This window comes from Papaver somniferum, chromosome 9 (assembly GCF_003573695.1).
Source record: "Papaver somniferum cultivar HN1 chromosome 9, ASM357369v1, whole genome shotgun sequence".
Classification (NCBI taxonomy): domain Eukaryota; kingdom Viridiplantae; phylum Streptophyta; class Magnoliopsida; order Ranunculales; family Papaveraceae; genus Papaver; species Papaver somniferum.
In genome coordinates this window covers 135512155-135531981 of record NC_039366.1, presented here as the reverse complement: position 1 = coordinate 135531981, position 19827 = coordinate 135512155, and the positions used below count along the sequence as shown (strand labels likewise).

The 19827-nt window shown below is 37.4% G+C and overlaps 2 protein-coding genes across 2 annotated transcripts; one reads left to right on the top strand and one right to left on the bottom strand.

Annotated features, from left to right (window-relative positions):
* Positions 1–6333: 6333 nt before the first annotated feature.
* On the top strand, positions 6334–8896 carry LOC113308270 (ribosome biogenesis protein NSA2 homolog). The gene is made up of 9 exons (XM_026556756.1): positions 6334–6422; positions 6548–6667; positions 6766–6833; positions 7380–7488; positions 7639–7707; positions 7896–7953; positions 8119–8354; positions 8447–8498; positions 8629–8896. Exons 1-9 carry the CDS (start codon positions 6420–6422, stop codon positions 8694–8696), a joined length of 783 nt encoding a protein of 260 aa, XP_026412541.1. The 5' UTR covers positions 6334–6419; the 3' UTR covers positions 8697–8896.
* Positions 8897–15706: 6810 nt separating this feature from the next.
* Positions 15707–17803, bottom strand: LOC113310682. Its single transcript, XM_026559430.1, has 2 exons — positions 17552–17803; positions 15707–16694 (listed from the first exon to the last, which is right to left on the bottom strand). The coding sequence occupies exons 1-2, from the start codon at positions 17643–17645 to the stop codon at positions 16000–16002; spliced, it is 789 nt and encodes a 262-aa protein (XP_026415215.1). The 5' UTR covers positions 17646–17803; the 3' UTR covers positions 15707–15999.
* Positions 17804–19827: the final 2024 nt, after the last annotated feature.

Here is a 19827-nt window from a genome sequence, read left to right as displayed (position 1 = left end):
AGGCTCATTACGAGGTTTATGTCTTTGGTTAAGTTTGTCTTTCCTCTTAGTCTTAGAGAGGGATCCCGTTTGACATGAGAAATTATCATAAAATTTACTGTCATCAAAATAAGAGACATAGTTGGAGTTCTTACCAGAAGTGTCTTGAAATAAGGAAGAAGATAATCTGTTGACAAGCTCTTTGTACCTTACAATTATCTCTTTAATATCTTTTCTTATCTTATCAATCTTCCTATCTTCTGGAATGGATTTCTCAACAGGAACAATGTTGCTTTTAGAGACAAGGCATTGAACTTCCTTTGGACGATTTTTATTAAGACGTCTATTCTGCCCTTGAACATTGGAGGAACTCACTGTATTGACTTTCCTGGATGCATACACAGGATAGGTACGAAAACCAATTGGTTCAATCATACGAATGTCAGTCACACCTTTGAGAATAAAATCTAGGGTGTGTTGAAGTTGAACTAAGGAATCTTTATTCAACTTGGAGTTTCTCTTTTGTATAACAGAACACTTGGTCTCACAAACAAGACATACCTTTTGATCATAAGAATGATTGGAGGACGTAGTCTTAATTTCATCGTCATAGGAGTTGTCTCTTTTACGGAATGTCCCAAATTCATGATTGGAGGAAACATTAGGAACATCTGTATTGACTTCTGAGTATAAAGCATCATAAGTTCTTGGTACATTAGACTGCTTTGAATGTCCTTGAATGGAGAGTTTATTCAAGCGGCGTTCAATCTCCAAGGCATCCTTTTTGAGGCTGGCCTCAAGAGTCAAGCATGAAGACTGATCATCAGCATTGCCATGGATTTTGCAATCTTTAACAATACCAAGAAGAACATTGACATGGTGTTTCATTCTAACAACTTGTTTCTAACAAGATTTAGAATCAGTTTACTCTCTTCAGCTGTATCCCATTCATTAGAGGGGAAGGTCTCTTTCGAAGGGTAATCATGACCACCCATGCCATAGTTTGTCTGTCTCGTCGAACCACAAGGTTTTTCTATATTCGAGATCAGACTATTCTCTTTAATATATTTAGACGAGAGAGAATCTTTATTACTGGTGACGCGCTTATCAGAGATAGTACTCTTTTCCATAGAGTCAGATCGCTAAAAACACAGACTTGTTAGGTCTTGAACGTGTTTTCCTGCTCTGATACCAATTGAAAAAGCGGGGGTCTAACAACACCACCCAATATTTCGCTTAGAAATATGTATGAACTAACTCCGAAATACTTTACTAGAGAATCAACTAGACAGTCAGACTCAATCTAGATAAAAGTATCTCAAGGAGTTAATATCTCTCTCTTGATTTGATTTTTACTCAAGCTAAAAACAATAGCGAGTCTTTATCAAATACAAGGAATAACGTGGACGGTACCAAAGACCAATGTCCAAGGATCAATCAATATCAATCAACAACCAAAGATTGGATTTCCGATTGATGATCACGAACGCACAACCTGTATTATTTCAATTATATAAAATATAATGCGAAAAAGAAATAACACAGACACCAGAAATTTTGTTAACGAGGAAACCGCAAACGCAAAAAACCCCTGGACCTAGTCCAGATTAAATACACACTGTATTAAGCCGCTACAGACACTAGCCTACTCCAAGCTAACTTCGGACTGGACTATAGTTGAACCCCAATCAGTCTCCCACCGATCCAAGGTATAATTGTACTCCTAAGCATCTGATCCCAGCAGGATACTGCGCACTTGATTCCCTTAGCTGATCTCAACCACAACCTAGAGTTGCTGCAACCCAAAAGCACAGACTTGATAATAAACAGATCTATCTCACACAGAAAAGTCTATCAAAGGATAAATCTGTCTCGCACAGATAAACCCTAGGTTTTGTTCCGTCTTAAGATATAAAATCAAGGTGAACAAGAACCAATTGATAATTCGGTCTTATATTCCCGAAGAACAACCTAGATTAATCAATCACCTCCCTACAATCCTTCCTGACTATACAAGCGGATTGTCGAGGAATCACAAACAGTGAGACGAAGATGTTTGTGACTTCTTTATCTTGCATATCGGAGAACTCTCACGATCTCAAGTCAATCAATCGATTGTACTCGTACGATAGAAGATGCAAGATCAGATCAACAACTACGATAAAAGTAGTATCGGTCTGGCTTCACAATCCTAATGAAGTCTTTAAGTCGTTAACCTGATTTTAGAGAAGAAAATCAAAGGTTAATGGAGATCGACTCTAGCGGGCGCACTAGTAGCACACAGACGTGTGGGGATTAGTTTTGCACAATGCTAGATGTCTCCTTTATATAGCCTTCAAATCAGGGTTTTGCCTTAGTTACAAATCAATCCATATTCACCGTTAGATGAAAACCTGATTTAGATTCAAGCTAATATTTCTCAACCGTTAGATCGAAAACTTAGCTTGTCACACACACTTGGGTGAACGTTTACTGGGTTTGTGAAAACCATGCCCAAACGTGTACGTGTATGTTGGTTTAACATAGTAACCCAAAAGGTTAACCATATGAGCATTTCATATTAACCTTGTTCTTCTTCACCATAACTAGTTCAATTGACTCAAATGAACTAGTTAAAGAGTTGTTCAATTGCTATGAGATCTTATGTAACTACACAAGACACAATTGAAACAAAGATGATTCGATTCGATTGAATCGTCTCATGAATTTATAGCCACGGTTTTCATAAAGCATTCCTTAGTAATTTAATGTTTCATGTTCAGAGCAAATCTTTAGATCATAACCTCTTAAGTTCACAAATAAGTTCGCGGACTTAAGTTAATCAGTTCAGTTTTCCGAACTCAGTAGAAATTCTCGGAAAGAGAACTTTCTCCAGTTCGCGGACTGGGTTCGCGGACTGAGCACACAAACGAGTTTTTGGAAAATCCAGCAGAAATTCTCGGTCGAGAACTTCCGACAGTTCGCGGACTGAGTCTGCGGACTGGGTTCGCGGACTTGGCAATCCAATTCCACAATCCTCCTGATTTCTCTTGATCAACAAAGTTCGAAAACTTCGGTTCATGGAATACATGGTTATGTAATCTAAACTCTCATTTCAATCATTGAGACATTCTCAGAGGACACTATGTAGCCGTTATTCACAGATCGATTCACGTCAGAGCAATTCTCAAAGTGATTGAAACTTTTCATGACTTTCGGCACTAGGTGAAGATAAACTTGATCAAAGCGAAACGCTTTACCAACACACGATTTCGAGATAAAAGATAAGCAATGAATGCTCAGCTCGAAATGTCAAATGTGTATGATCTAGTCCATATAGCATACGACTTTTGTCTCATAAGAAGTAGGAGATAAAATATATATACTTTTGAGTGATAGATAAGTTCAAGTCTCCACATACCTTTTTGTTGATGAGTTCCACGGTTCCTTGTATAGATCTTCGTCGTTGTATGATGAATCGCCATGAAGTCCTTGAGCTCAACTACACTTTTCTATCCTAGTCGGAGACTTAGCTATGTAGGCTAGAAATCAAGACTCATAGTTTTGATCACTAACATTGACAAACATGCTTGAGATAGCAACGCATGCGAGGTCGACCGAGCTATGCTCTTACAGCTATCTCAAGATTTTTGTCAAATTTAGTTGTCAAAACTATATCTTGATTTCTAGTATACAATTAGTTAAGTCTCAGACTAGGATATAAATGTGGTTGAGAAACAGTAGATTACGGAAGTCATCATTGCGTTTTACCGTTTGAAGGCGAAGATCAACCGAAGCTTTTGGAGAACTTCATCAACAAAAGATAAGTGAAGACTGAACCACCTATTTCTCAAGTTATATTCACTTTTATATCATTGAGACGATGTCGCATAACTAATTAGACTATTATGCATAGACAAGAATTTCAAGTCAAGTTTATCTTGATAATTGATTCTCGAAATATAATGACTAAGCTTAATGAACATTTGTTCATACTTGATGAACTTTGGTTTAGGAAAATTTGTTGTTCGAAATCAAAATCATGATTCAAGTTTTATCATTCGAAAATAGCCTGGAACAGTGATATGTGTCATTGATGTTATTCGGGAATGTTTCGAATCGATTTAGAGAGAAATATATAACTACTATGGATTCAGATACAAGACAGTGTTATTAGTTGTTTAAACTAAAAAAACTTTTATAAGTATCAACCCGTATTACATGTACTCGTACACGTTGCGGAGTAGCTGTATATCGACTTACAGATTTGTGGTAGGAGAAATAAATGAAATTCCTAAGATAACCAAACTTGTCTCTCTGTTTATAGACTTTCAATACTATGGGTAGCATTGAATTCAAGCTAAGATAACTCGAGATTCAAGCAAATACTTTCTCAGTTTAAATGAAATTCCTATTAAAAATTCATGTAAGCATTGAAAAGTATGTCTCAAAATTACACATAAGAATATATGCTATGGTCGAGGGTATTGGAACCGTGTACAATGATAGTTCATAGCAAATATGACATTTAGCACTCAAAACTTAAATAATGATTCACAAACACATAGTGATTTAGTGATCAAAGATTTATGAGAGTTGTAGCAACGCCAAATATATTTGTGAAAATAGTTTACGAACATCTGCTTAATTCGTACTAAGTAGGTATGCGTAGGAGTACACTTACCTATGGTCAAGTTTGCAAATTCAGGGAGTTAGGGTACGCGTACTGGGTTTGCATACCCTAAGTTATTCACAAATCCAAGCCCTTGGGGTACGCATACCTCCTCCCTTTATACGAATTCAGAACCTTAGGGTACACGTACTGGGCATGCGTACCTACCTACGTTATGGAACTCAAATGTATAAGGTACACGTACTGGGTACGGGTACCTACCTTGCGTCCATATTTCATCCATTCTTGAAAACTCTTTTTCATGATTTAAAAACTCCCAAATCTCCATAGATATTTATGAAATATCATTGCTCAGGAAATTTCCAAATGATCAACTTGAAACAAAAATAGTTCTTGAACAATAAATTGTTCTTAACTAAGATTACTAAGGATCGATGAGCATCCATTGCTTGAATCATATTTTGGGATATACAACAAGACAAGCGTGACTCAAAACTACTTCTTTGCAATATTAAATCTACTAAAATCATACGACATAGTCTCATAAAGATAGAATGGTAATATCATGAGTAAATAGGATAGTTTAGTCTTCACATACTTTTTTGTCGATGAAGTTATTTAAATGTCTTAGTTTGGTCCCCAGTCTTCAATTTTCGAGGGTTATTTAGTGATGTCTGATACTCAACTATCATATTCTAATCCTAATCCGAGACTTGACTTTAATAGATTAGAAATCAAGATATAGTTTTGTGCATCTAACATTGACAACAAGCCTTGAGATAGCAAAACTCGTGAGTTCGACCGATTGGTGCTTTAAAAATACTAGATATACAAATAAGAGGAGCAAATAGAAAAACTCATTGACGACATAAAAAAACAAATCATATAAACCATGCGGTTCTTTATGAGAATATTTTGGTGGTGGTAAAATTTGCCGTTAATTCCTTTATTATTGATGATTTTTGTATGTCTTAATCTTGGTGAACCTCTCAAAGGTGATTATGGTGGTGATGGTGAGTTTTGACCACTACTTGATATTCGATTATATGCTGATTGTAGTGGTGATGATGAGTTATGACCACTGGCTACCTAATATTCGATTATATGGTGGATACATCTCTCTTATAACACACAATCAAAAACTCATCACAAGTTTACATAAGCTCTATCTATTGATTTTTCTCTATTTTTGTTGATGACGGCAGTGATTGGTGGGGTGGTGGGGTGCTGTTCCAATCAAATCTTGTAAGTTCAGTAAAAACTAACCGAAAGAGAATCAAAATCAAAAGAATAATAACACTGAGAATATGAGATTTACAAAATTAAATAAAGGATAACTGATGTAAGTCAAGAAAATCGATGAAGTACTCACTATAGATTTAGATTTCATATTGAAAAGGAATAATAGATTTCTCCTGATAAATTTCATCAAAGATTTACCATCACAGAAGAACGAAATAAATAAATCAGGAACAATCGATTTGTATAGGAAAGTTATTTTTGTCACCAAAAAAATTTGGATTTGGACTGAACCCTTAAGAAAAGGACTAATTGGTTCTACATCTGGTAAATTAGGACCTCTGATTATAAGGCTTTCGGTGACTGGACTAGAGAGTCTAAGGCCCAATAGAAATGGATTAAACGTTAAAACTGAGCTGTGTACCGGCCCGGATCCGTGTCTGAATAAGTTTTCGTGTATTTCAGCCCCACTATTTTTCACTACAACCAAAATTGGGCGAGTATAAAACAACAGTTCCTCTCAAAACTAGGGTTTCTTTCCAATCCTTTAAACCTCTGCGGTAAGGGGAAAAAAAAAACTTCTTTCACCATGGTTCGTCACGATTTCTATGATTTCTATTTATCAAAAAATTCACATACGCAGCGTCTGATTTCCTGTGATTATCCTCATTCTTCAACTGATAGTTTTATGTATGTTTTTGTTTGTTGTGATTGCAGCCTCAGGGAGATTACATAGAGCTTCATCAGAAGCGAAATGGTTACCGACTTGATCATTTCGATAGGAAGCGTAAGAGAGAGGCTCGTCAAGTTCACGAACTTTCTCGCAAGGCTCAGAAGGTAATGATTTTATCGATTTAACCTTAATTTTTTTTTTTTTTTTGCTTAATAGTACATTTTAGTGGTCAAATTTTCATTCTCGTGTTGTTATAATACAGTCTATAGGATTTAAGGGTAAACAATTCGCAAAGAAACGTTATGCTGAGAAGGCGTTGATGAAGAAAACGTAAGTTTCACCCATTACCTTTTATATTATACTCAAATTCTGTTTTACTATAGTTTTCTAGTCAAAAAGTTAGGGTTTAGACAAGGATCTTTGATTGTAGGAATAACTATCGGAAATAGCAATGGAGTTGTTAGTGCTTCAGTATTAGGATTGAACATTAATGAACATTTAGCAATGTTAATTTAGTTTGGAGTTGTTAGTGCTTCAGTATTAGGATTGAACATTGATGAACATTTAGCACTGCTAATTTAGTTTGATGTTATTATTATTATTTTTTTAATTTTATATTTTGGTAGAGAAAAAATGTATGCCGTGCATTATTTCTCTTTGTATGGTGCAGGGTTAGTACGCATATTAGTCAAACTTAAACGAATTTGAAAGACTGTGATTATTTTTTTTAAGATGTTAAGATGTGTGTGAGGTTCATGAGTATCTAATGTGTGTATCTTTGGCCTTAAGAAGTTAATAGTTCTGCTAGTTATGGTTCTGTTCGAGTCTGGGTGATACTGATTTTGTTTCTTGGTTATTCTTCTATTATTTTGGCAGCATTAACATGCATGAAGAGTCAAACAAGAGACGCAAGACTGACGATGATGTTGCTGATGGGGCTCTTCCTCCTTATCTACTAGATCGTGAAACAACAACGCGTGCCAAGGTATTGGAACACTATAATGGACCATGTATTCATTCCTTTCTGCACAGTTTCAGGTTGTCACACAATAATGGTCTACGAGAAGACAACCCCAAAGTAAAAGTAGCTGTTACTGCATTCTAATTGGTGCATGTATTTGGCTTTGTTTTGTAGATTCTTAGCAACACTATCAAGCAAAAGAGGAAAGAGAAGGCTGGTAAATGGGAAGTTCCCCTACCTAAGGTAAGTTTTGCAGTATTTTATGGGATGTGTTTGCCTGGTAGTCAACCCCCGGATTATAATTGTATGTTGAGGAGTTAAAGACTCCCAATTCCTGTATGATTGGATGCATACACTTGTATTTCTTCTTATCTGTCTCATTATAGCTTCTCTCTTTTTGTTGGCTTCCTGGTTCTAACTTTCTCTTACAGGTAAGACCTGTAGCCGAGGATGAGATGTTCAAGGTAGTCAGAACTGGGAAGAGGAAAAGTGAGTATTTCAGACATTTTTAGGTCTACCATTTATGTAGTGGTGAACAATATCAGTAGACAGAGATAAATTAATGACCATGTTTAGAGGATTTACACAAACTTTTCTAATTTTTTTTTGTACTGACCAGTTCTGATGACTCCACTATTCAACCTTTTCTTGCAGCTAAGCAGTGGAAGAGGATGATTACCAAAGCAACTTTTGTGGGACCTGGATTTACAAGAAAGCCTCCAAAGTATGAGCGCTTCATTCGCCCGTCTGGGTTGCGGTTCACCAAGGCCCATGTCACTCACCCTGAACTTAAATGTACATTTAATCTTGAAATCATTGGAATAAAGAAGAATCCCAATGGTCCCATGTACACATCTTTGGGTGTTATCACCAAGGGAACCATTATTGAGGTAACAATTTAAGGACCTCAAATTTATATTTAGGCGTTCTTGTGTCAAATCCTGTGATGCTAACAATGGTCTCATAACTTTGGAAATAATAGGTGAATGTCAGTGAACTTGGTCTGGTTACACCAGCTGGAAAAGTTGTATGGGGTAAGTAAATTAGCGTAGTAGTATATTTGAATTGATATTTACATGTTTTACCTACCATTCAAAAGGAAATGATAGTTCACACAGTTCTTATTTCTTTTGGGCTAACGACGCAAATGTCTGGTGTGTGCAGGGAAATATGCTCAAGTTACAAATAACCCGGAAAATGATGGGTGTATAAATGGGGTGCTACTAGTTTAAGAGGAGACTATTTACATAAGTTGCATCTTTTTTTAGTTTTCTAGCTTTAGATGTGCTTCTCCAGTATCCCAAAAATTTTGTAAGCCCCTTTTGTGTTCTATCTACTTTTGGGCAATCAACATTGTTATGTTAAAACGATGATATGCGAGATGTCTTTGAGTACTGCCTTAAATTTTTGTTTCTTATATTTGTTGTACCTATGTTTTCGTTTCTCAAGTCGCTCGTGTATATGCAGATTTCACCTGCGAATTAGTTATGGCTTTCAAAGTTAATCCATGTGATGATCTTAGGAACAGTTTAATCCTTTCTGTTTTCATGCTAAACATGCAATTTACTTGTCTAAACAATGGCGTAGACTTGGACCTTGTGGAGACTAATTTATAAATTAGTCTGGATTACCTTCCGTACTTGAGCATTAGGGCGTGGTTATGTTCACTTTTAGAATATATGTTGTACCGGGAGTCGAGTTGACCCCCAAAGATGCTAATTAGTATCTTCTAATTTTTTTAAATTTTTAGTTTTTAATTGCTAGATTTTAGTGTGGATTTGGAATCTGGTGGATTATTTAAAATTTTCATTTGGGAAATTGAGTTTATATTACTCCCTCTATACCACATACATAGGCGGAGGGACCAAATCTCTTAGATTAAGAATTTTTTTTTTTGATTTTATAAATATACATGGCTTTTCCTGTTTTACCCCTTATTATATTACCTATGTTAGAAACATAAACATAAATGTGAGGATAACCAAGCAACATAAATAGGAGTAATAGATAAAAACCATCTAAAAATTGTCACTCCGCCTATCTAATCGTACAAAGAAAATGCTATATTCCGCCTATATAATAGGTACTAAGGGAGTATATTTTATGTTTATATATGATTCCAATGCATGGACAAATCAGGAAGGTTCAAGGAGAAAATATGGAAACCTTCGTGTGATTTAGGACTTGAAAAAAAACCTTACCCTTCATCTAAAATAGGACGAAGGGAGTACTTGGCTACTAGTTAGTCTGTGTGGCATACCTGGTGAGCACAGGGGTATTGTGATAGAACTCAATTCTACCGAGACAGAAGATAGCTGCGGCACAGCCGCATAAACCTTCTCCTAATGGGAGCTGGAACATGAATAGAATTCCTGTAGGATTTTGTTTTACTGTTTTGTTTATTTAGGGATCTTGGAAGGTTTTTCTCTACGGAGTTTTTTTAGCCCCAAGGTCTACAAACGTTAGGAAAAGGAGTTCGGCTAGGAGTCGTTTATGTTCTTTGTCTATTTAAGAACTTTGTCAGGTCAGTTTGTTACTCATTCAGAAATCAAAGTTATTTGATTATCAACTCTTTCTTTAGTCTACAAACGATTTCGCTTCTGCTGGCAGTGATAAGAATCAAATTCTTATCATTGGTATCAGAGCGGTTTCTCTCCTTGTATGACCCTAACTCGATCACAAAAAAGAAAATTATTCATGGAGTAGTTGACAGCTCAAGTTACCGCGATGGCTACATCAAGCCACAGATTGACGGAACAACTGGAGAAGTTGTTGGAGAAAGATGCAGCAACAAACAGCGGAGCTCGTAATACACCTAAGAATGATGGGAAGGTGATTTTTCCGCGGTTTGAAGGTACTGATCCTGAAGGTTGGTTATATCGTGCTGAATTATATTTTGAATTTTAAGAAATATCACTGGCAAAACAGGTTCAGTTGGCTGGAATTAATCTCGAAGGAAAGGCGTTACAATGGTTTAGGTGGATGAAAAAGATATCTCCTAACCCTAATTGGGAAGGGTTCTCTGCATCTTTTCTGAAACGTTTCGGACGCACAAAATATGATGATACGGTGGCGGCTTTAGCCAAGATCAGTCAAACTAGTTTTAATTCAATTGGAGAATATCAGGAAGAGTTTGAGCGACTTTCAAACTTGGTAAGCGATATTCGGGAGAATTTTTTGGTTAGTTGTTATATTGGTGGATTGAAACCTGAGGTCAGATTAGAAGTACAAGCATTAAGTCCAGAGTCCTTAGTTGAGACTATAGGGCTAGCTCGTCTGCAAGATGAAAAAGTTAACTTGAGACGACAAGGTTCAAGACCTGCGGTGCGACTAGTTCGAGAACTGTTGGATTCTGGATTGATCAGGCCAAGTACAAACCCCTTCTCGTCACCAATCCTTTTGGTCAAAAAGAAGGATGGAACATGGCGTATGTGTATCGACTACCGCTCTCTTAATCAAGTCACGGTTAAAGATAAGTTTCCTATTCATGTTATTGATGAACTTCTTGATGAATTGCATGGGCCGGGTTATTTTTCTAAATTGGACTTGCGTTCTGGATATCACCAAATTCGCATGGACAATGAAGACATACTCAAAACCGCCTTTCGCACTCATGATGGGAATTATGAATTTCTGGTGATGCCATTCAGTTTAACTAATGCACCATCAACTTTTCAGCACCTGATGAATGAGATATTTCGACATCATCTGCGCAAGTTTATTTTGGTTTTCTTTGACGATATATTAATTTATAGTCGATCATGGGAGGATCACCTAAAACACCTACAGATTGCTTTTCAAATTCTATTAGAGAATCAACTGGTGGTAAAGCTTAGTAAGTGTTCGTTTGGTAAAGAAGAGACAGAGTATCTCGGACATATCGTTAATGCAAATGGAGTTGTCGCCGATCCTTCCAAAATTGAGAGCATGTTGAGTTGGCCTAAGCCCAAATCAGTAAAAGGTCTCCGTGGGTTTTTGGGATTAACTGGGTATTACTAAAAATTCGTTAAGAACTACGGAAGTATATCATATCCCCTTTCTCAGATGTTAAAGAAAAACAACTTCATTTGGTCACAGGAAGTCGACAATGCATTCAAAGCCCTAAAAAAAGACATGACGACAACACCGGTACTAGCACTTCCCAACTTTGATCAGAGTTTTGTCAATGAAACAGATGCAAGTGCACATGGACTTGGAGCAGTATTAATGCAGAACCAAAAGCCAATCGCATATACAAGTAAAGTCCTTGGAACTCGCCAGAACCAGCCACAGAAGATGGAGACGAGTTGGTAGTAGCGGTACTATGCCTGAGGACAAGGTTCTTTTTTCAAAGGAGGATGGAATGATAGAACTCAGTTCTACCGAGACAGAAGATAGCTGCGGCACAGCCGCATAAACCTTCTCCTAATGGGAGTTGGAACATGAATAGAATACCTGTAGGATTTTGTTTTACTGTTTTGTTTATTTAGGGATCTTGGAAGGTTTTTCTCTACGGAGTTTTTTTAGCCCCAAGGTCTACAAACGTTAGGAAAAGGAGTTCGGCTAGGAGTCGTTTATGTTCTTTGTCTATTTAAGAACTTTGTCAGGTCAGTTTGTTACTCATTCAGAAATCAAAGTTATTTGTTTATCAACTCTTTCTTTAGTCTACAAACGATTTCGCTTCTGCTGGCCGTGATAAGAATCAAATTCTTATCATATTGTTTCACATTTTTGTCAAGTGGTTTACAAATGCAACGTTGTATTTTTGGGAAGCATGCAGCTCTACCGAGCTGTTGCTTTCTTTTCTTATAGAAACTGCCAAATTTTGAAAATGTTTTTTGGCAAGATGATATTGAAAATGGTATTTGGCAAGATGCTGTGATTCCGAAACTTCCTAATTTTGTTCTCATTGCAAAATTGTGGGACATTTGGATCCTATTGCTGCAGATGACACTATTAAGAAGAAAAAGAAAAGATCGAGGAAAAACAAAGAAACCTTGTCTTTTGAGGAAACTCAAGTTGCAGTTATGAATGTCCATCCGGTTGTGGACGGTGCAAGCACCTCATCTATCGATTCTTCAATTCCCTCTGGCTTTGAAACTCAAAATAGATTTCTTGGATTGACCGACGAAAAAGAAGAGGAGGTAGCCACTTCCCAGTCAGTGGTGGAAGATTCAGATATAAGCATTACAATGCCGTCATCATCGGAACCAATTTTAAGATCCAACAAGAAATTGAGTTTAAAATCCAAAGCAACAGGTTTGTTCCTAAATGGTACTCTAAGTACAAAAAAGAAAAATTTATCGATATCTAAAGTTCCTAACACGGTCTCAGCGAATAAACTTCTGGAGTATGGTTCTCTATGGGGCTTAGATTTTCTCCCTTTAAAGAACAATCGTAAGGAAATGTTTAGTGATCTGGCGAAAAATCATGACGGTTTAGTTATAGAGGATGTTAATGAGTCTTTAGACGATAACATGTATTGATATCCTTCATTTGGGCAAATTAATAAAGTGGCCAGCTTCCTACCATATAATTTATAAACCGGCCAAAATTTCAAATTCTTCTATAAAGTGGCCTTTCTGTTAGATATAACACCTGGTCCCACCAAAACAGTCCACCAAGCTGACTTAGTCAATTCTCAGGCTTAAACTTACCACCATATCCCCGTCCTTATAACCTTGCGATTCAGACACTTCTTTTCATCTTTATTTCTTTCTTCTTCTTCTTCTTCTCGTTTCCGTCTCTCCCTCCACGATCCTTCTCTTTGAAACTAGGGTTAAAAATTCAAGTTATTGATGAAAAATAAGGTATCAGTGATGAAGGTGACTATGCGTGATGTTAGTGATATTTGGAAATTTTGAAGTTTTAGGGTTTCATTGGATGCAGGAAGGTGAAATACAAATCGGGGATGAAGAAATACGAATCCTGGTAAGATTTTTAGAACCCAAGCATTAATTAACTTAGTATTTGACGAAAACTCATGTTTAGATGGTGAAATCGATTGGTTTCAGTTGATTTGAATTCTAGGGTTTTGGGCTCTTTCACCTTTTTTCTTTGTTTAATCAATTGGAAGGTTGGTTGAAGATCTGATGTTCAGTGTGAGATATGGGTGTGCTGGAATTGAGAAATTACAGGGAGATGATATGACTTCAATGAGAAGAGCAATAGCAGAAATAAGAAATGGTGTTGTTAGTTTGATGGTTAGATGAGCAACTGATATCAGATAGGTCTGTTGAACTAAACAAGGAAGAGATGAAGAGACTCAGTTATGTATGGGCTTGTGTTGAAGATATTTGTTTTGCAGAGTAGCTATGCTGGTGTTGTTCTAGTGGAGTTGCACCTAGAGTTGTAGGTGGTTTCTGGGTTGGAAGGAGTTGTAGAAATTGAGATGGTGGTTAAGTTACAGATGCAGTTGTATGGGTTCAGCTACAGATGAGCATTTGAAGTCAATATGGGGTATGGTATCTACGGTTTATGAAGATATTGGAGGTGAGGACTTATTGCAGCTGCTATTGAAGAGGTGATGTTGCAGGTACACTAGTGTTGCTGAGTATGGAGAAGGTTGAATACTGAATGACCTATGAGTTTGTGTTTGTTGCTATCGACGCAGAGGAAGGAATTAAGCTTAAATGTCGTGAAAATGAGAAGAGGTAATAAGATGAGATGATATTGCAGCTGAAATATGCAGGTAAGGGTGTAATTGCTGCAGTGAATAGGCTGAATGGGTTGCAGAGATGAGTACATTACGTCAATTAACAAAGGATTGTTTCAGTTTCTTAATGTGGTGGTTTCAGTGTTTGTGTATTCATCAATTTTGTCGTTTGTCGACGAAATATGAAATTACAGCGATGAAGAAGATACCACAGAGCTTACCGAGCACAATAAACTAATTCCTACTTCAGCAGCGAGACACACACAAGGTGTTTGTGAAAAGGACTGACAGTGTAGTTCCTTAAAAAATCAAGTTTCGTTATCACCAGTTTTTGAACCAAGTCTATTTCGTTGTCTAACCATGGTTCTTGAGGTTATTTGAGAAGAATTAGGTACCATGAACACCAACAATTCTACCATCACGATGATCATCATCAACATTATAAGGTCTTATCTAATAACTGGTTTAATTTTTTGATTTGTAATTTGGAGATCATGAATATATACTTGTTTTCATATAAATTTGTTAATGAATCACTGTAATCTTAGGAACTGAATCAGACGGGAAGAAGATGAACTTGATAACTCGACCAAGTGATACGATTTGAGGGACTTAAATGTCTTTTGAATGGGCTGGATGACTGACACATAGGCAATAACTGCCGTTACCCGTTTTTAGGAAAAACGGGATGAAAAAAAATCAATATCGGCCACTTTATATAAAGATTCAAAGTAACGACCACTTTCTTAAATATAGTTCAAAAAGATGGTCACTTTATTAAAAAGCCCTATTCATTTTAGCTTGCAAGTTGCGTTTCGGTGTTTCGGTACTTAAAGATTATCTTTTTCGGTAAATTGTGTTGATTTAGCTTTGTGTTGCTGATTTTCCTTTGGGCTTTCGCCCTCTTTCGGTTGTAATCGCGGTTTGTGTGCTTTTTAATCTATTCTCTTGATAGATTAAAAAAAAAAGAAACTGCCAAACTTTTGGCGTATTTGGGTCCGCAGTCGGAAGTATTGGATCATGTATTAATTCCTTCCTACACAATTTCTAAAGTAGCCTGTGGAATGACCGTCTGAATTCACGTATGGGGAATAGGCTGGCAATTTGCGATAGCTACAACAGTCGGCCTTCCTTGAATGGCTGGTAGTGTGGGATTTGAATTCGAAAGGTAACTGTATAGAAAGATGTTTTCATCACATGTTTGGTTTGGTATACGATTTTTGCAACTGTTTTTACATTTATATTCTTTTAGAGAACATGAGGTAAATCCAGCAACCACGGAATCTACATACGACCACTACGAACGGCAGGCATTAACAAGGCAGACGACAACCGATAGCATGAATAAAACGGCAGGCATTAACAAGGCAGGCATTAACAAAGCATGAACAAGGGAGCAATAACACCGAATAGTCAATAGCATACCCTTTCCTAATACAAATATAAGCATCCTCAACACGGTAAAACTTCAACTTCTGGCCAGTTTCGACTTGGGCAGCCTTACAAGCACCAAGGTCCACAATCTGAGAACGGGACTTGGCACGCCTCCTTTGCAGTTGCACTGGCAGCCTTGTTAATGAAGTTCATATATGTGACTTTTGTTGCATGTACATTTTGGCAACAATAATCGCTCCAAAGAGAACGATGAGAACTTTCAGTTTCAAGATAGAATTACAAAAAGATAAGATAAAGTATATGCGGATAAGATAGAAACCAAAGAAACATAACGACTACGACTAGTAAAGGTACTCAGGATTCACTCATATAGCAAGTGAAAACCCTTATTCCCCTACACCACCACCCATACCATAAGTTCATCCATACAATTTCAATAACAGGAACCCTGGTTAAGAAAAAGGCAAAAAAAAATACCAAAGACCTGGATAGAACACTTAAGTGTTTTATCGCGCTGTGGCACTAGGAATCGCTAAAGTAGCAATACCAGTCTCAACAATCTGAAGCCCACCTGTTGCCAGTCTTCTAGTGAGCTCCTCGGCTTCCACCTTCACCACATCCCTCCTCATTCCAATATCAGCAGCATATCGACTTGCACAGTACACTCCTATGGCAGTCGCAGCCATTCCATAAATGTTAGTTGTGACTAAGCGGAGCGGAGTTGATAGAACTGCAGCAAGTGGCCCGCCAATAATAGACACTGCTTGCCCACTCTGACCCATTGTCCCTTGATCAATTACAAGCAGACCCGTCTTGCAGTAAATGGCAAAATCTTCGCAGTTGTTCTTAAAGACATTGTAACATCCAAAGCCATTGATGAGTAAATAGGTTGCTCGGTGAACGCAAATCTCGTCTTTGTCCGAAACTGCAAGAGTGCATGTTCCACCACGTGCTTTTGCAAGAAAGAGAGCAGGGGTAACAGAATACTCGAAACGATACAGAATCCCACCAGAAAGGAAGCAGTTGAGGCAGGAGGATACTACCCCATGACCTTCTTCTGCCTGATGGCAGACAGGGCACGGGATTTGAGATCTGGTTGGCCCAGAGCTTACCAAAATATAATCAAGTACTGTCCCTGTTCCCACTTCTTGGCCTCTTCCTCTAGTGAAGTGAATGACTTTATCATCCCCAGCATAAATACCTGCATCCAAAAGATGATGAAATTTAGGACGTTGTCAACAATATGCACTACGAAAATAAACCAAACAGAAACTTCAATACCACATAAGAATTTTCCAAACATATGAGAGAGCAACTTATCAATGATCAGACCTATTTTATAGTTAACTAAAAATCCCTACTTATGCTACACACTATGTCAATTTTTTTTTATCAATTAACTGAATCCCAAAACTTCACACACTCCTCCATTATGTAGATAATGAGCAAAATACCCTGATATGAACAAATCGTTTGACTCCGGTAAAATACATCATGACAAGTATTCGAGAATATTAATCTCCATACCTTGACCTTTAACCCTCAACCTGGAGAAATTCTAGTGATTTATCTGCTGGTGTTCTAATTTACTTAAGCAAAAGAATTCAACTATTCAAGGTAAAGGACATTTACAGCCATCCAATTTAGAAGTTAAAATGGCATAAGCCTCTCTGTAGTAAAGCGTTAAAGATCCGCTGAGAATCTGGAGTCCAAAACTCCATCAGCAACCTAATGCCGGTGACCATTAAAAAGATAAAACAACATAGAAGTAAAAATAATGCCAAATACAGAGCAGACTACTGATCATGGTTCGTATCCTTCATCCCCAAATCGTTTCACAGCATATGCCCCAAAAAAAAGGAAATGTTCATACCAAAACATTGATTTTCATACCTAAACTACAAAACAACCAAACCCTAGGGGAAACTTGGTGCAGAATCAAATTCCATCAAAAACACTAATTCATGAAAATCCAAAGAAACTCACATAATATTATTCGTGTGATATAATAATTGAAAAAAAAAGAAGAAGAAGAAACTATAGAAAAGTGTAACAAACCATGATGTGCATAGACATAAGCAGTCCTCCACGAGTAAATATGATCCCCTGGTTTCAAACTCTCTTTGGTAATTCTATTTGATAGCAATCCCATATCTCTCTCTCGCTATGAGTCTTGGAAGCGAATGTGATTCTGAAAGAAAGAAGATGGAGGAGGATGATCAATTATTTGGTAAAGCAGCTCCTCTTTCTTTCTTTTTTCTTTCCTCTTTTATGTTTATGATGATGATGTAGGAAGGAAAAAGCGTGAAATGATGAGAATAACGGACCTTCTTATCTGCCTTGATAACCGTTTTGATCCTATTACATAATTACCCTCACTTTGACTTTAACAACAGTGAAATATTTTGACCAACATATGGAGGATTGACTCTTTAATTTCAAGACAGGTCAGCATTTAAGATACTCTGGTGATAGATCTGAGCCGTCGAGAGGATTGATGAGAAGATTCTTTTGCAACTGGGATATGAATTGACGGATGCGATTTGTGACAGAGCCTTTAAATAAGGGATAGGGTTTGGATTCACTGTAATCTTAGTGGCGAAGGAACTTTGTCTTTTAGGTCAGATTGGGGTTAAATTCGTCTTTCAAGTTATTGAATTTGTTTCCTCACGTTTGTCAGAAACCGTGTGTTGATGATGGTGTTGCCGACGCTAACAATGTACGAGGAGAGGTCGACAGGTGTGGTCGAATTCGTCCTCGTCACTGCACCCCATGACATCAAATTAATTTTTGTTCATTTTACGGATTCATCTAATTAATGGTACCAACAAACAAGTCGATTAATGAATGCCAATTATGGAAAACAGCATTCTCCATTGCATCCACTTCTCCGATTCAAGTCGATTAATGAATGCCAATTATGGAAAACAGCATTCTCCGTTGCATCCACTTCTCCGATTCCAACCTATGTTCTCAATGCAATTTTAATTTTGAAACTTCCATATATATTTTGCTTCACTATCAAACAACTATAAAATTTTGGAACCTTTTAGTATTCCACCTCGCAGATCACCAAAATGCCAATTATGGCATCCCACTACACTTCCCAATCGAGCGATCATTTCCCAACTCTTTAAAACAAAAGTGCCTTCATCGACTACCAATCCAGCGACCAGGAACGACGTAATGTATCGCCAGCAAAAACCAAATCCAACCGGTATAATGTAAATGTCCATCAAACTTTAGCAGGAATATCTATGGGCCCAGAACCACCTTCCACCGGTGCTCCCCGGAATGCAATCATATGCAAATACTGCACGAAGAATTGTAGCAACTTCAACGATCTTTGTGGGATGGATCAAACACCAATCTGAACGGATCAAAATCAACACGGACGAGACTGCAAGAGGATACCCAGGAATATCGGGAGCAGACATTATATGTAAAAATGAGCAGTCCAACACAATCCTGGTTATAACACAACCGTTAGGCACCACCATATCGCTAGAAGCGGATACGTGGGCCATGCTCATCGCGGCCAAAGTAGCAACGAAACGAGATTGGCCGAAGGTACAATTTGAAATGGATTTAGAAACTTTAATGACATTTATAACCTCAGGCACCGAACCCCCATGGTATATATATAATCAGGTTACAAAGATCAAACAAAGACTCACCCAATTTCATCAATATACCACACACATCTACAGAGAAGGAAACCAGACGGTTGATGGTTTAGCAAACCGAGCAGCGGATGACTGCTCCATAGGGAGGCTAGCAACTGCAGTTTGGGATAATGCAATTCCACATTCTATAAGTTCTACTGTAATCGCAGACTCTATAGGTATTACGTATCCCTGTGCAATTTCAGTCTTCAATTAAATTCATGCTTCAAGAAAAAAAACTTGTAATGGGGCTTGGAAAATCATTAAAACAGATGGACAAACCTCTAAATCAGAGCGTTTGCTCATAGCCTCTCAGACAGAGTCGATCGATCCAATCTAAGACGATCGTTTCTATCAGCACCGATCGGCTCATATTGAACCGAGACTCGTTTCTAGCAAAGATGACCATTGTCTCACATATAAACGACCGGTTCAGACTGAGCTGGAAACGGCTAGTCCATCCAACGACTATGATTTCAACTCCAAAGTCACACCTTTTACATCTACAAATTCTTCATAATTTCACTTCAAACTTCATCATTCAATCTCAAAAAATAGCTATCATAGTTCGTGGTCCTAGGTTTTCTCTGAAAGAAGATTCAACAATTTGCACAACTTATATTTTTCAAACAAGAAATAATATCCACGGTACGAATTCTACGCAAATGA